Here is a 17,265-nt window from a genome sequence, read left to right on the forward strand (position 1 = left end):
TTTTTTCACGTGTGTTGCTGATAATATTTTACAATCAAACTTACATAAGAGCACCCAGGCAAATGTATACAAAATAAGTGCATGTAGAGGATCAATGTACACCAGTTCTGTTTCACAAGATGAAGTAGCTAAAACAATGAAAGGACCAAAAAATTCCAGATCTGCAGGCATTCATGGTGAACCTGCAACAATATTAAAGAAGAGTGCATCAAACCTAATTGAAATACTCACGAACTTACGTGACTGCTCACTTCAGGCAGGCACTTTCCTTGCTGTATTGAAAACAGCAAAAGTTATTCCAGTATATAGAAATATGAGAAAGATAATGTAAACAACTACAGACCCATCACAATTTCCTCTTAAGAAATTTATAAATAAAAACAACATCCTATGTAATGATCAACATGGATTCAGAAATAAGAGGTCAATGGCAACTGCTATTTATGAGTGCATCAGTTCCATCCTAAACCTGATGGACAAAAAATAAGAATCAACAGGAGTATTTATTGACCTGTCAAAAGCTTTTAATGTGGTGGATCATAAAATTCTGCTATCAAAGCTTGAAACGTATGGTATTCGTGGTCTGTCCAACAACTGGATCAGTTCCTTCCTGGCTAATCGTAAGCAGACAGTATGCATCAAGCACACAAATATCAAACTAAAAACTGTCTCTGAACATTTAACTGGCTATAAACAAATTAAATGCGGTGTACCCCAAGGATGAGCAATGGGACTCCTTCTTTCCTTCTGTACATAAATGATCTAATCTTAAATGTTGTTGCACATAAAACAATCATATTTGCATATGACATCACAACTCCACTAAAAGGAGACAGCCATGGACAGTTACAGCAGAAAGTAAACATGGTCACAAAGCAACTTAGCAGCTGGTCACAGAATAATCAGCTTGTAATAAATAGTAAAAAAATAACATTGCACTAAAATTCTACAATGCTCCTAACAGGGACATGTTTATCCCATTGGTCTCCATCAATGACGAAGTAGTTGGTAACAGTACTGAAACCAAATTCTTAGGACTTTGGCTACAGAGCAATGTAAAATGGAATAATCATATTGAATATTTCAATGCAGAACTGAGCAAAACATGTTACCTTCTTTGCTCACTAAAATCATGCTGTAGTGAGAAAACAGTAATGAAAGCATATCATGCCTGCTTTTATTCTCGTCTTAGATACTGGCTCTCTTTCTGGGGAAATTCTAAAACAGCTAATAGCACTTTAAAACTTCAAAAAAGGGCAATTAGATTCTTGTTTGGGTGCTAGCCTTGAGACTCCTGTAAACCTCTGTTAAGAAATCTGGTATTCCTCCATTACCATGTGTATACATTATGGAAACCCTTTCATTCATTAAAATAAATGTAATAGGTAAGGACTGCAGACTGTGATGTACATGATCACTTTACCAGACATACTAAAACTTACATATAACCCAAATAAGCACAACTCTGTGCCAGATAGGTACTTTTCACATGGGAGTTAAGCTTTATAACATACTTCCTGAAAACATAAAAGCTATTACTGAGGTGAATACCTTTGGTAAATCTCTAAAGTCACATTTATAGCACCACTGCTTTTACTCCATTGAAGAATATTTAATTTTATGAAGTGTGTTATATAGATACCTATGTATAAAGTGTATTATTGTAAGCTTAAATAAGTAGGCCTACGAATGACTTTCAGTTGTATGCTTATAACTTGACTTGTCCAATGTCTTATGCATAAGCTGCTTTGTAGACAACATGACCAATAAATACAGTACAGTTCTATTTACAGTTGTAACAGTACAACCAGCAGATGAGTCAGTGGTAAACCATTGTTGTAGTAACTTATTCGTAGCTATCTGTAGCAGGGATAGAGTTCATACTACCTATTCGATTGTTGAGTAATATACTGTAACATGAATTTATCAGTCATACAGTTTATTTATTTATTTGTTTTCATTACAGCCGTCTATGGGCTACATTTACACAACTTCCTTCACTTTCAAAAGTTCTCTTCTTTCCTTTTCTCCAGTACTCCTTCATCCGTTGGCTCACTCGTGCATGTTCTTCTGCCCAGTATTATATACGGTATTAAATAAACAAAATTTTTTGCAGAGTTCTGCTTGTGTCACCGGCTTCCCATTGGCACTGATTGTTTTTGCGCTTTTCCAGTTGCCCTGGAAACGAGATACTGAGGTAAATAATGGGTATTCTGGGTGGTGAAACATTTTTCCAAATTCGCCGATCATGTGCTCAGTACCAAATATGGATAAGATATCTCTTGTGAGTGAATGATTAACAATAACAAACTAATAATGAATAAAATTTATTACCTTACAGATGAAGGTTGATGATTAACAATGGAAATGAAAAGTGAATGAAACTAAGAAAAAAAAAGCTGAATTGATCTTCATTGGTAGTACAATGACATCTGAACCAGTAACTACCATTGCCTTAGATCACGAGACAAGCATGGTGCTTTGGAGCAAACATGACACCGCTCCATTTAGTGCTCTGCCATTGCTCTCATGGTAGTTAATGCAGACAGTTAGCAACATGAAATACAAAACCAGTTGAAATATTTGTGTGGAATTACCTTATTAGGTTCTGAAAAATTAAATCTACAATTGCAGTGTCTATAAACACAATGACTATTTAGATTACTTCATCAGTAAGAAAAGAGAATATTTAAAGAACGTAGCAGAATCACTCGGCACCAATCCTGAAAGTGAGTGAACAATCATGAGGTGCCAAACAATGTTAGCAATTGTTCCAAGTCTCATCTGCGCTAGCAATATGAAGAACTTCATGGACAGCTCTCAGTGTCCTCACGGATACCTGTAGCCCGCTCCACCTGCACCTTAGATCAGATTTTGATCTAAGAGAGAGCTTTAAGCCAACAGTATATTGTTGTTGTTGTTGTTGTTGTTGTTGTTGTGGTCTTCAGTCCTGAGACTGGTTTGATGCAGCTCTCCATGCTACTCTATCCTGCGCAAGCTCCTTCATCTCCCAGTACCTACTGCAACCTACATCCTTCTGAATCTGCTTAGTGTATTCATCTCTTGGTCTCCCTCTATGATTTTTACCCTCCACGCTGCCCTCCAATGCTAAATTTGTGATCCCTTGATGCCTCAAAACATGTCCTACCAACCGATCCCTTCTTCTAGTCAAGTTGTGCCACAAATTTCTCTTCTCCCCAATCCTATTCAATACCTCCTCATTAGTTACGTGATCTACCCACCTTATCTTCAGCATTCTTCTGTAGCACCACATTTCGAAAGCTTCTATTCTCTTCCTGTCCAAACTGGTTATCGTCCATGTTTCACTTCCATACATGGCTACACTCCATACAAATACTTTCAGAAACGACTTCCTGACACTTAAATCTATACTCGATGTTAACAAATTTCTCTTCTTCAGAAACGATTTCCTTGCCATTGCCAGTCTACATTTTATATCCTCTCTACTTCGACCATCATCAGTTATTTTACTTCCTAAATAGCAAAACTCCTTTACTACTTTAAGTGTCTCATTTCCTAATCTAATCCCCTCAGCATCACCCGATTTAATTTGACTACATTCCATTATCCTCGTTTTGCTTTTGTTGATGTTCATCTTATATCCTCCTTTCAAGACACTGTCCATTCCGTTCAACTGCTCTTCCAAGTCCTTTGCTGTCTCTGACAGAATTACAATGTCATCGGCGAACCTCAGTTTTTATTTCTTCTCCATGGATTTTAATATCTACTCCGAATTTTTCTTTTGTTTCCTTTACTGCTTGCTCAATATACAGATTGAAGAACAACGGGGAGAGGCTACAACCCTGTCTCACTCCTTTCCCAACCACTGCTTCCCTTTCATGCCCCTCGACGCTTATAACTGCCATCTGGTTTCTGTACAAATTGTAAATAGCCTTTCGCTCCCTGTATTTTACCCCTGCCGCCTTCAGAATTTGAAAGAGAGTATTCCAGTTAACATTGTCAAAAGCTTTCTCTAAGTCTACAAATACTAGAAACGTAGGTTTGCCTTTCCTTAATCTTTCTTCTAAGATAAGTCGTAAGGTTAGTATTGCCTCACGTGTTCCAACATTTCTACGGAATCCAAACTGATCTTCCCCGAGGTCCGCTTCTACCAGTTTTTCCATTCGTCTGTAAAGAATTCGCGTTAGTATTTTGCAGCTGTGACTTATTAAACTGATAGTTCGGTAATTTTCACATCTGTCAACACCTGCTTTCTTTGGGATTGGAATTATTATATTCTTCTTGAAGTCTGTGGGTATTTCGCCTGTCTCATACATCTTGCTCACCAGATGGTAGAGTTTTGTCATGACTGGCTTTCCCAAGGCCGTCAGTAGTTCTAATGGAATGTTGTCTACTCCCGCGGCCTTGTTTCGACTCGGGTCTTTCAGTGCTCTGTCAAACTCTTCACGCAGTATCTTATCTCCCATTTCATCTTCATCTACATCCTCTTCCATTTCCATAATATTGTCCTCAAGTACATCGCCCTTGTATAAACCCTCTATATACTCCTTCCACCTTTCTGCCTTCCCTTCTTTGCTTAGAACTGGGTTGCCATCTGAGCTCTTGATATTCATACAAGTGGTTCTCTTCTCTCCAAAGGTCTCTTTAATTTTCCTGTAGGCAGTATCTATCTTACCCCTAGTGAGACAAGCCTCTACATCCTTACATTTGTCCTCTAGCCATCCCTGCTTCGCCATTTTGCACTTCCTGTCGATATCATTTTTGAGACGTTTGTATTCCTTTTTGCCTGCTTCATTTACTGCATTTTTATATTTTCTCCTTTCATCAATTAAATTCAATATTCCTACTGTTACCCAAGGATTTCTATTAGCCCTCGTCTTTTTACCTACTTGATCCTCTGCTGCCTTCACTACTTCATCCCTCAGAGCTACCCATTCTTCTTCTACTGTATTTCTTTCCCCCATTCCTGTCAATTGTTCCCTTATGCTTTCCCTGAAACTCTGTACAACCTCTGGTTCTTTCAGTTTATCCAGGTCCCATCTCCTTAAATTCCCACCTTTTTGCAGTTTCTTCAGTTTCAATCTGCAGTTCATAACCAATAGATTGTGGCCAGAATCCACATCTGCCTCTGGAAATGTCTTACAATTCAAAACCTGGTTCCTAAATCTCTGTCTTACCATTATATAATCTATCTGATACCTTTTAGTATCTCCAGGATTCTTCCAGGTATACAACCTTCTTTCATGATTCTTGAACCAAGTGTTAGCTATGATTAAGTTATGCTTTGTGCAAAATTCTACAAGGCGGCTTCCTCTTTCATTTCTTCCCCCCCCCCCCCCCCCCCCCCAATCCATATTCACCTACTACGTTTCCTTCTCTCCCTTTTCCTACTGACGAATTCCAGTCACCCATGACTATTAAATTTTCATCTCCCTTCACTACCTGAATAATTTCTTTTATCTCGTCATACATTTCATCAATTTCTTCATCATCAGTATATTACTCCATTGAAAACAGAAATGAGTTGGAAACTCATCTGTTTGTTTGGCTTGCAAGGACCAAGTAACAATACACAAAAAAATTAACTGGAAAGATTCGAAGGAACCATCAGTGCTGTGGATTCGGTTTCTTTTCATCATTTAGGGACTAAATTAGAAGGTAGCATTATGACAGCTATGAACAAGCTAGTATGTATAGATCTCAAAATGAAAAACTTACGAAGTCACAGAATTGCACACAGCCCACATTTAAGGTTTAGTTAATGACCATAATTTTCAGGTTCTTCTCTTCTGAATCCTTCTATGAACTGATTACTGCATGGCATTGATTAATTAGTTAACTGCAATTCTTCTTGCTTCCACCCCCACCAGTATAATTTGGCATTCTCATGGTAGTTGCGAAATTCTATTTCCATGTGGCACAAGACTACACACAGAGACAGTCAGTTTCAAAGTGCAAAGTGTTTTTCATCTTATTATATCATGATGTGTGGGGCAAGATTGATTTTCAACTACTTTTTATTCCAATGAAATAATTTTCATTGCAAACTATCAAACTAAGAGGTTTATTCATTTGTATTTCAGGGAAATTGTAGTCTTGATGGAAGTTATACACCACAAAATTTCACATGCCATATGCAACATGAGCAGTAACTAAATTCACCAGTTTTGCTATCCCTCCACAGAAATTACAATATACCATCATTAACATTCCCTTCCCATGTCAGAAATCTTCAAAAATGAGGAATTCTAGATTAAATCTAGAAGACAGCCTGAAAGGCTATACAGACAGCCTGAAAGGTGACAGAAAGTATCAGAAGATTACTCTGAGAGCCCGTATAAGATATGCATGACAAGCATTTCACTACACAGCGGCCCCTAGTAAATCTAAAACTTGCCAACATAGTTGTAAATATTTGGCAACCCTATGACAAAGCATTTACATCTGTGTCTGGTCCTGAATAGTTCCACTAAATTCTCTAAGCATTCCCTTTCCACTTTGCCGACTTATGCTACTTAACCTTCTTGTAAGACAAGACACAGGGAGAGGAAATTTAATTTTTGGACTCCACAAATGTCATACTTCACTTAAGTAACTATTGTTCTTGTGTTTTACATTTCAGTATGAGGCTCAGGGACCAATTCTGCGCTGAGAGAGACCCACTCCTAGCAACATGGTGTTACCTCTGTGGTTCCACACGTTTTGTGATGCAAGAGCAGCATGAATTCTTAGTTCTAATCATGATGTAGACCAATCCACTCTAGATTCCTGTTTTCTATTTTATTTAATAGCATCACAGGTTTTTGGAGATTTTTTTTTGCCAAAAGCTGAAGAAAATCTTTACACATCAAGTCTTCCCACAAGGTTGACTCAGTTATCTCTATTAATGGCTGTAACTATATGCCTCATGAATACCAAGCTACTTCAGTACGCAGATGTCTCTGAAGAACTTCAACTTGTCCGTCAGTGACACAAATTTGTGTTGTTTGTGACTAAAGACCCATATTTTGGGGGAATAGTTATGAAGTGAATACTGTCCCTCTGGGCTAAACCCATGTAATAGGTATTAGGTACCCCTGAAGAGGTTTTCTGACACTGGCCTTAGCAACTTCCTTCCACTCTGGGTAGCTTAAAAAATGAACAGTTTCGTTGGTTCAAATCTATTTCAGTACCTTAAATATCACTTTTGATCTGTGTTAAGTTCTCCATGAATCATTATGTGGACCTCAATGTGCAGTGTGCCTTCATTGCTATAGAGCATGCACTGCAAGGTATTCACACAGTTTATCACATACATTTACTGAAAGAAATCAAACAATGGCCGTAAAACTTGTTACACCACAGTTACTCACTGTGGCTTGACAAAAAAATATGTATTCCTGATGAAAAATTGCTTGAAGAATCACCTATAAATGGAAAAGAAATAAGATACAAAACATTCATGATAACATCAAACAATATGGTAAAGTATTCTGATTGGATCAGAAAATATAAAATTAATTTTGATCCATATTCAGGTCTTGTATATTGGTTAATACAATACCCATCATAGAAAAATGGGTCATCTGCCTCCATTGCTATTGAACATGAAATGCAAATAATATATACTTATTTTGTGGGGCATTACTTAACAACAGTAAACCATTTTATACTCTCTAATGCAATGAGCAGTTGCTAATGCTTTTGACAGAGGGCAAGGAAGCACAGTGCCGCTGTAGTAGCAGCTCCCTGGAACCAGCAAATGGGTCATGGAGAGGTCTGATGTATGTGGTGTTCAAAGGCAGACTGACTGTCATGAAATCTGTTGCAAAAATGTTACTGCATAGAACTGTTATTACTGGTGTGTGAGAAAGAGAAATGCATTGTAGCTGTGCTACCATTACATTCTGGACTTCAGCATTCAGATGAAAGGTGCTACAAGCAGTTTTGACTGTGAGACGTTGCAGTTAGACTATGAGCAACAAACTATTTACCTCTAGATCACATGTGCAGGTAAGTCATAACAACTCAAACATAAGAAGAGACTTCCTCCAGGACCTGTCACAGCCTAGAGTGTTGCCAGATTTTTCAGGTAGCTGGACTTACGGAAGTATCAGCGTGGCCATGTTACTTGCCCCGTGTTGTGATCGGTGCAGACTTAGAATCTGCAGAGATGACCACAGGCCAGATTTTTATGTCAAAGAGTGTACCTTTTTGTTTTCCATGAGCTCTTGTATTTTATTGTGTACCCACCCCACTGAGGCTTTACTAACGACACAAAGGAATAAAGCCTGGTTTCGTTTGTTTGAACCATGATTTTATCCTTCCTACTCACCTTATTCTTGGCTCTGCTGCTGATAATTTGCTTTTGTCAGTCAGTGAGGTACCACCTGTGAGCTGATTTACCGATAGTGGACTTAAAAAACTGAGAGTGGTCTAACTCATCATTGCCTTTATTAAGTCTTCCCGAGTACCGAAGGTGGTACAGGCACTATGTAGTTCCACTGTAACCCATTTGTCCAACACTGAATACAGTACATGTGTACATTTTTCCTTGTTTCATGCTTGCTTTTGAGTTCAAAATGAACATCTCTCTGTTCACCCCTTATAGGCATACAAGGTAGTGCAGTGGCAAGACACAGAATTAACACTGAGAAGGATAATAGTTCAAATCCCCTCACAGCCATCTAGATTTTTTTCTGTGGTTTTTTAGAAATGCTGAAAGCAGATGCCAATATGGTTCATTTGGAAATAAGGGGGCCAATTTCTTCATCTGTCCTTCCCCAATCTGAGTTTTTACTTTGTATTCAACTTGTTGTTATACCCTTAGACCCTAATCTTCCTCCCTCGTTGTTCGTATTCCATTTTCATTGTGACTGTCAGTCATTCAGTGCCTCCTCAATGTGGTGATGACAATCTATTCTGTTCATATTCTTTTTATTCCATCCTGGATTTCCCCTTGTTCAATGAAAACAGTGTGTGCGATAGGGCATGTTTGTCCACATAAGGCACGTGTGTCTATGAACAGTCTGCATTATGTTGAGGTGCTTCTGCATGTAGCAAGATCTCCAGATCTGTCCCCAGTTGAACATGTGGGAGCAGTTTGGAAGTCCACTCTGTAAGTACCAGTATCAAGAATCTTTTACGACCGGTGTGAACCAGCTGGCCTCAGGAGAGGATACTTCAGCTTTATGACATTCTTCCCTGCTGATTTGGTGCATGCTTTCAGAGAATTGCAATGTCATACTGAAAGTGGGCCTGTACTACCAAGTTCTTTATAAATTTGACTGTATTTTGTAACCTGTGAAATAACATTGCTTATCCTCTCAACCCATGAAGTTGCCTCTTCCCTTTCTGAATACTTCACTTGTTTTGTCTGGCAGTGTACTTGAGGAACCCATAGAGGGCAAAAATTTTAGTGAAAGTTAGAGATTAGAATAGAAAACCACTGACTGAAAATGTTGGGGGTATGTGTTGCTCTAAAATGGAGAGATTGACGCGAATAAGGATAGCTGATGACAAAAGTAAAGTTATATGAGATGTCTGTAGGGTGCAGTACGTGGTCAGATAAATAATAAAATCGAGTCATAGTAGAAGCACAGATTGAACACTCCAATTTGGAATGATGGGCTGCTAGATGCATTGTAATCAATGAGTGATAGTATAGTGTTCATGGCCAAGGAGAATAACACACTGTGACTGACAGGAAGCCAATAACAGTGGAAGTTTATTTAGGCTAATAAACAAAATACAATAATAGTTTCTTGGAATGTGAGTCGGAACTATTCTGTTCAGCCCTACAGGCAATTGTTGAAACACTGAAATGTCCTAGAAGGGTGATTACTGGCTTTGAACTGGAATGCCCTAACAAGTAATGACTGACATTGCACTGGAATGTTAGTTTGTGGACAAAGTCAATGCTGATGGTGACCCATTAGGCAGTAAGCTCAGAAATGAGTTGAATATGAAGTCTACATCTACATATATACTCTGCAAACCACTGTGAGATGCTTGGCAGAGAGTACGTCCAATTGTACCAGTTATTAGTGTCTCTTTGTGTTCCATTCACATATGAAGAATGGGAAGAATGACTGTTTGAATGCCTCTGTGCATTCAGTAATTATTCTAATCTTATTCTCATGATACTTATGCAAGTGATATGTAGGTGACTGTAGTATATTCCTAGGGTCCTCATTTAAAGCCAGTTCTTGAAACTTTGTTAATAAACTTTCTTGGGATACCTTATGTCTATCTTCAAGGATCTTCCAGTTGTGTTCCTTCAGTATCTCTGTGACACTCACCCATGGATTAAACAAACCTGTGACCATTTGTGCTGCCCTTCTCTGTATATATTCAGTATCCCTTGTTAGTCTTATTTGGTATGGGTCCCACATACCTGAGCAATATTCTTGTTATGGATAGCATGCGTGACTTGTAAGCAATCTCTTTTGTAGACTGATTGCACTTCCCTAGTATTCCACCAATAAACTGAAGCCTACCACATACTTTACCCACAACTGTGCCTATGTGATCATTCCATTTCATATCCAGAGTGTTACACCCAGGTATTTGTATGAGTTGGCTGATTCCAACTGTGACTCATTGATATTATAGCCTAAGGATAATATGTTTTTTTCATTTTGTGAAGTGTATGATTTTACATTCCTGAACATTTAAAGCAAGTTGCCTATCCTTGCACTACTTTGAACTGTTATCAAGATTTGACTGCATATTTTTTGCAGCTTTCTCATGTGGAACTTCATTATAGATAACTGCATCATCTGCAAAAAGCTTTATGTTTCTATCAATATTGTCTGCAAGGTCATTAATATGCAAAATAACAGCAAGGTTCTGAACACACTTCCCTGGGGGTAACATCAAAGTTTCTTCTACATCTGACGATGACATTCTATCCAAGATAATGTGCTGCATCCTCCCTACCAAGAAGTCATCAATTCAGTCACAAATTTCACTTGATACCCCATATGCCATACTTTTGACAATAAGTGTAGGTGTGGTACAGAGTCAAATGCTTTTTGGAAATCGAAATACTACATCTACCTGATTGCCCTGACCCAAAGCTTTCAGTATGTCATGTGTGAAAAGTGCAAGTTGGGATTCACATGATCAAAGTGGTGAGCCAAGAGTGCATTCCGCAGTGGTCTGGTATTTGGAAGTGGCAGTGATGTGTTTTTCAGTAGACACTAATTGATGGACCGTTAGGTGTGGCTGGCATAGAGCATGGAGTGTAGTGTGCATGGCAAAGAAACTCCAATTGATGGACCACTATGTTTAGCTAGCGTAGAGCATACTCTGTTGCATGGTCAGCGTAAAGCCTGGAATGTGAAGTGGCTGTGGAGAAACATAATTAGTCACCCGATGGAGACACGTGACCCGCAGAAGTGAGGTAGTGCCTCAGTGGCAGCACTGTTTGTGGCATTGCTTATGTCTGTGGCTGGTGCCACATGGTACCATTGTGGCTGCTAGAGGTTTGGTCGTAAACAACCTGGTGAGTGTCTGTTGCTGTGGATTGTTTTCATTTGAGCACCAGAGGAAGTATCTTTAGCTTGCCAGAGCTTCAGCAACACACAGTACATGAATGAATAATTGGTGACCTGTCACCAGGGGATACAGCACATAGTGGCACATAAGCGTTGCTCTAGAAAATTGTCTACCTCCAGGCACTGTCTTTCCATGCTAGTTTATCTGGATTTCTCATGTCATGTAGGCCATGTGTTTCATAACCACTTCTTATGAAGGATTCAGCACACACCAACCACAGATTTATTGTTGTATTGCATTTGCTATATTCACTATTCTTGATAGCTGAAATTGTGTACAGCAGACTTAACTGTTCACAGACCATATATAGACACACACTTTGGGATAGGGCTTGACTTGTCATAGGTGTGATTATGTGATCCATCTAGATTGGTTTCTGGAAAAGCTCCACCTAGTGACCATGTTGTTGTGCCATCACTGTTGTATGTCAGCCACCCCAAATTAATTTCTTGTGCCCTGCACTGTAAGTGTCAAATGAGGTCACACAATTGTTGAAGCACTAAATTTGCTTGTGGTGTGACTGGCGTTCAGATCACTATCTAACCATCGATATTTAGGCTTTTCGTTGTTTACATAAGTCACTCAGAGTGGTCACCATATCGATTCCTCATACCAATCTCCTTCTCCATCTGTTTCCAAAATTAGTGTATGCTCCATTTCTAATTACCTCTTGTTGATGAGATGTTAAACCTTCCGTAACTGTCTGCATCAAATAAATGTGCTTATGAATAATTAAAACAAAGCAAAGTGACAGTAGTCACCATTTGTTGAAATACTCATTCTGTTTGCTTACACCCTTCATTAGTTCACTTTCAAACTTCTTGATCTTTCTATTCTGGGATGAAATTTGTAAGATTGTTTGCATTCTGAAACTTGCAACATAGCAACTTGGAAATGCTTATCTTATAAAGATTAAATAAAATAGTGTGATTGCAGATCCTTGTGGAAGCCGTCGTTGAGAAAGTTGGTCTGTTTATTTTTTCCATAGTATACTTCAAACAAGCAGTTGGTAATCATAGTGTTGAGAAAGCTATGTGGTTTGCTGTAAGGGTCTACATTACAAGATATGAGACCTAGTACTGCAAATGTGTGGAATACTCAGTTAGAATGTATGTTTTTCATTGGAGTCCAGTCAATAAACATACACCATTGTTTACAGTACTCAAGGAAGATAGCTAAATGGGTCTTCAGAATGGAAAATCAACCCAACTGAACACCTGAACCACTGTCATCTATCAGAATGATTGCATTTGTGTGAGAAGCACGTAAAATCAACTGCAGGAAAAGACTAAAAATACTGCCTTTATGTTTTGTACTTGTGTGCATCATGTATTCAATTTGTCTGTTGTATATTCTGTTCACAAGGAGTTACATTATTTTGTGTATTTGCCGTACATAAGCAGTTAATTCTTGTCGCCTATGTTCATTTTTTCAGTGTTTACACATATTTAGTTTGCCTATTAGTATGATGTATTAGCTTTTGATTATGGTGTTGAGTATGGTTCTCATACTTGAACTCAGCAGTTGCTGGTTTATTCTTTGATATATGTAACTATGATTGTCTGTAATTGACTTTCCCATTCAACTTTTCTGTCCTTTGTCTCCACTCTTTTCTCATTCATTAATTTGGTTGTCCGCAATCTGTGTTACATACAAAACAAAATATGAAACTTCCTGGCAGATTAAAACTGTGTGCCCGACCGAGACTCGAACTCGGGACCTTTGCCTTTCGCGGGCAAGTGCTCTACCATCTGAGCTACTGAAGCACGACTCACGTCCGGTACTCACAGCTTTACTTCTGCCAGTATCTCTTCTCCTACCTTCCAAACTTTACAGGAGCTCTCCTGCGAACCTTGCAGAACTAGCACTCCTGAAAGAAAGGATACTGCGGAGACATGGCTTAGCCATGGCTTCTGGAAACATCCCCCAGGCTGTGGCTAAGCCATGTCTCCGCAGTATCCTTTCTTTCAGGGCTGCTAGTTCTGCAAGGTTCGCAGGAGAGCTTCTGTAAAGTTTGGAAGGTAGGAGATGAGATACTGGCAGAAGTAAAGCTGTGAGTACCGGGCGTGAGTTGTGCTTTGGTAGCTCAGATGGTAGAGCACTTGCCCGCGAAAGGCAAAGGTCCCGAGTTCGAGTCTCGGTCAGGCACACAGTTTCAATCTGCCAGGAAGTTTCATATCAGTGCACACTCTGCTGCAGAGTGAAAATCTCATTCTGAAAACAAAATATGTTAAATAATGGACAACACTGCATTTTGGATCCTTATATAAACACATCTTGTGTTGTTCAGCTTATTTGGTGTAACTGGTTTGCATTTATGTTTGTCTTTCTGTGTTTTTCAGTTACCGAGAATTCTTCTACTCAGCGGAAAGCGTCAATAAGTAAACTGAAGGCTAAGGACTTGTCTCTCTTAGTTGAAAATCCTAACATTGATTTATCACAATTGCACAGTTTGAGAAAGCAAAATACACAGTTTTCACAAGGCAGGACTGCAAAGAATCTGCTGGTTACTACAGAGGTGTCCTATTCTGCTGTGGATCCAATAACTGACAAAGAAAGTGGTGCCAACATATACTCACTCTCTGAATTAGACCCACTGTGCGGTATAGATGTAGAACCTAGTGCAGGAGCATGCCACTCACAAGTATTAGATGACTTAAATGTTTTAGTTAATAAAGAAAACACATTACTTGATGAAAATGAGTTGTTTCAAAGGTTAGAAGCAGCATCTGATGTGCAACTTCATGATAAATACAGTGAAGATGGTGGTTCTGAATTTCATGATCTCAGTTTAAGCTCAAATAATGTGCTGGAGGAGGAAAGTCCTGTTGTGGGAAATGAAAACTTAAGTATACCATTCACTTTGCCAGACCAAAGGTATTGAGTTCAAATTTGTGATGAAATATTTTTCATTACTCTCATGTTCATATTCTAATTTTGTGCAAATTATTTTTAGGGAGAAATACAGTGATAGACGATTTCTTAAGTCAAATCTTAAACATTCTATGAAAGAAAAATTGGCCAAGGTGAAACTGTCTGAACTGGAAATAGCAGGAAGAGAGGAAAGCTTCTTTCAAAACATGCATTGTTACCTTGAGACTTGTGTAAGTATATTTAATTTACGAGACATACATATTTATATAATTTTTTAATTTCAGATGTCCCTTCAACACTTATGCCCTTCCTATGTTCCCTTAGCAGGTTGTTTCCATGTTAATTAATTTGAGTTAAATTCTTTTTTTTTTTAACTCCATTAGAAGAGCAAAGAAGGGAAATCCAGGTATGTCATAATTTTACAAATTGTGTGACTGTGATTGTAAACTGTGAGATGCAGAAATGCAGTTCTTCAAGTCATTTGGCAGTATAAGTGTCAGAAATATACCACTAAATGGATCTGTGGGTTGGCAATGCTATCCTCTAAGCGGAAATTTAATTGTTTGCTGCTGCCTTTTTGTATTGTTAGATGGAACACTGAGTTATGAAATAGCTGAAATTATTGGTTTCAGATCAGACAGCTGTGTGAATAAAATTGACTGATGATATAAACTTGAAAAGTCATTGCCAGTGTTTATGTTATTTAGCTTATCCACTAGCAACAAGTGTTGAGAAGACTTCTTTATTCAATTCCTATCTACACACCATTATTACCAATGATTATTTTGATTTGCTGATTCCTGTTGATAGAACAACAACAAAATCTTAATCCTCTCTAGGCATGTTTAGACCTCATGTGAAGAGTGTTCCCTCTTATAGACTGACAAGGTTATGCTTGAAATTTGAGGAAATGAACTAAAAACATGGGTGGCTTTATTTCTCTTGAAAATGATTTACTTGACAAATGTCCTAATACTCTGATAGATACATCAAGAGTACACAGTATGATGATCAACTGCCGGTTAAAGGTGTAGAAAAGAACTGATGACTTAGGCGCATCAAAGAAAGAGTACAGTGATTTTGACACGAGGAGTTAACTATGAGTGAGGTTTGTGCAACATGAGTGCCTTAGATTTAGAAGGCTGGCCAAAGGCAAATGTGGAAATGATTTCCTGAGCAATGTTTGGACTGTTTTTAAAAGAATGCAACAGGTTACATTCAGTTATGTTCCTTGATTGATACGTTAAGTCCAACATACATGCAAGAATTGAAGCAGCAACCAAAACAGCTAGTGGATGGCAGTGGTCTTGCACCAAAAAAGTTGCAGTTTGTTTCATCTGCAAAAAGGATGGTTACAGTTGAGGAGATCCCTGACAGCTTGGAGTACTGTTGCCAGATTTCAACTGCAAAGCACTAAGAGCTGCATGTGAAAACAATAGCCATTTACAGAGCTGTAACAACACTATGGTTTTGCAATACATGTGTTTACAAAATCATGTTATGTTACTGGTTGAAGCAGGCTTGCGAAGCTGCAGCACCTGGGCTACTGTAACTGTCAGCTATCAACTTATGCCAACTCAACTATAGTGTGTTTCCTGGGTTTCAAAAATTATTTGTATTATTGTCTTTCTAAAGGTAAGATAATAACTGAAGAATACTAGGCTAGCCCGCATTGAAATATATGAGAAAAGGCAAGAACTGCAAACTTAAAAGAAGTCATCTTTTATCAGGACACTGTAGCTGCACACAAAAGTAATTGTATTTTTTGCTAGGCTGATAATTTTCCATCAATTATTCTGATTTAAAAAAAAAAAAAAAAAGCTTGATGGAAGACAAGCTGTCGCAATTGGAAATACACCACATGGCATGAAAGGTAGTGTCGTTATTTTGGTAGTTCTGTCTGTTGCTCATGTTTCAGAATGTATGTTGAACCTTCAGCTGAAAGGCTGCCTATGCAAATTTTCTGAGGGCTGTTGTTTTACCCCTTCCCCTCCTGCACAAAACTGGTCACTCAGCACCTAACAGTGCACACTATTCTATTGGTTGTAAGTGCAACAATTTAAATCAATACAAACTATACTGGGAATTAATAGTATGAAGTATGCTTATTTTTGTCATATACTTGTACTCTTTGTTTTCTTTTCCCTGTAACAGATACGATGCAATATGTTGAACAGAGGAATGGCAGCATTATCATCCTACAGATTAAGAAACAAGCAAAATAAAAGACCGACACATCCCAATGTTGTTGCCTTGTACAATATAATACTGCAAGGATTTTCAAAGAAGGTATATATTCATTCTCCATCATTTATTTTGTAATCTTTGTAAATTCTTTAGAGTATGCCGTGACACTAAAAATAGTATTAATTCAGATAGAAATAACAATGACCTGTAATTTTTGAAGTTTTTTATTTGTGTATTTCTATATGTGCAAAGTATACAGTTCTGAGGCACTGTTATATGTAGTAAAATGTCTAAACTAAGTTGTTATGGTCTTTGTGGTGTTCCTTCCAAAGAGTGGTTTAAATGCAACTCTCATTGCTAGTCTATCCTGTACAGCTCTTTTCATGTCTGCATAACTACTGTGCCCTACATCCATATGCATTTGCATGCTGTATTCAAGGCAGAATATCCCTTCACAGTTTCACCCCTCTCACTCTCCCCCATTGCCAAATTAACTATTCCTTGACACGTATACTTTCTGTTGTTCAAGCTGTGTCATAAATTTTTGTCCCCCAATTCAATTAATTATCCCACCATTACTTATTCAGTCCAGTAATTAGCCGTCTTCTGAATCTGTATCTACTTCCAGCATTATTTCACAGTTTATCTAATCTTTCTGAAACCATCCAGAATCTCCAGGTC

General features: G+C 38.3%; 1 protein-coding gene across 1 annotated transcript in view; it reads left to right on the plus strand.

Moving 5' to 3' along the window:
- The window catches only part of LOC124777195 (DNA-directed RNA polymerase, mitochondrial), a 283,528-nt gene that overhangs the window by 19,912 nt on the left and 246,351 nt on the right, over positions 1 to 17,265 (plus strand). The window contains exons 3-5 of the mRNA XM_047252510.1: positions 13,866 to 14,400; positions 14,480 to 14,627; positions 16,552 to 16,686. Of these exons, the coding sequence (XP_047108466.1) occupies positions 13,866 to 14,400; positions 14,480 to 14,627; positions 16,552 to 16,686 (818 nt within the window). The remainder of the gene's footprint in view (positions 1 to 13,865; positions 14,401 to 14,479; positions 14,628 to 16,551; positions 16,687 to 17,265) is intronic.

Source organism: Schistocerca piceifrons, chromosome 2, assembly GCF_021461385.2.
Source record: "Schistocerca piceifrons isolate TAMUIC-IGC-003096 chromosome 2, iqSchPice1.1, whole genome shotgun sequence".
NCBI lineage: Eukaryota > Metazoa > Arthropoda > Insecta > Orthoptera > Acrididae > Schistocerca > Schistocerca piceifrons.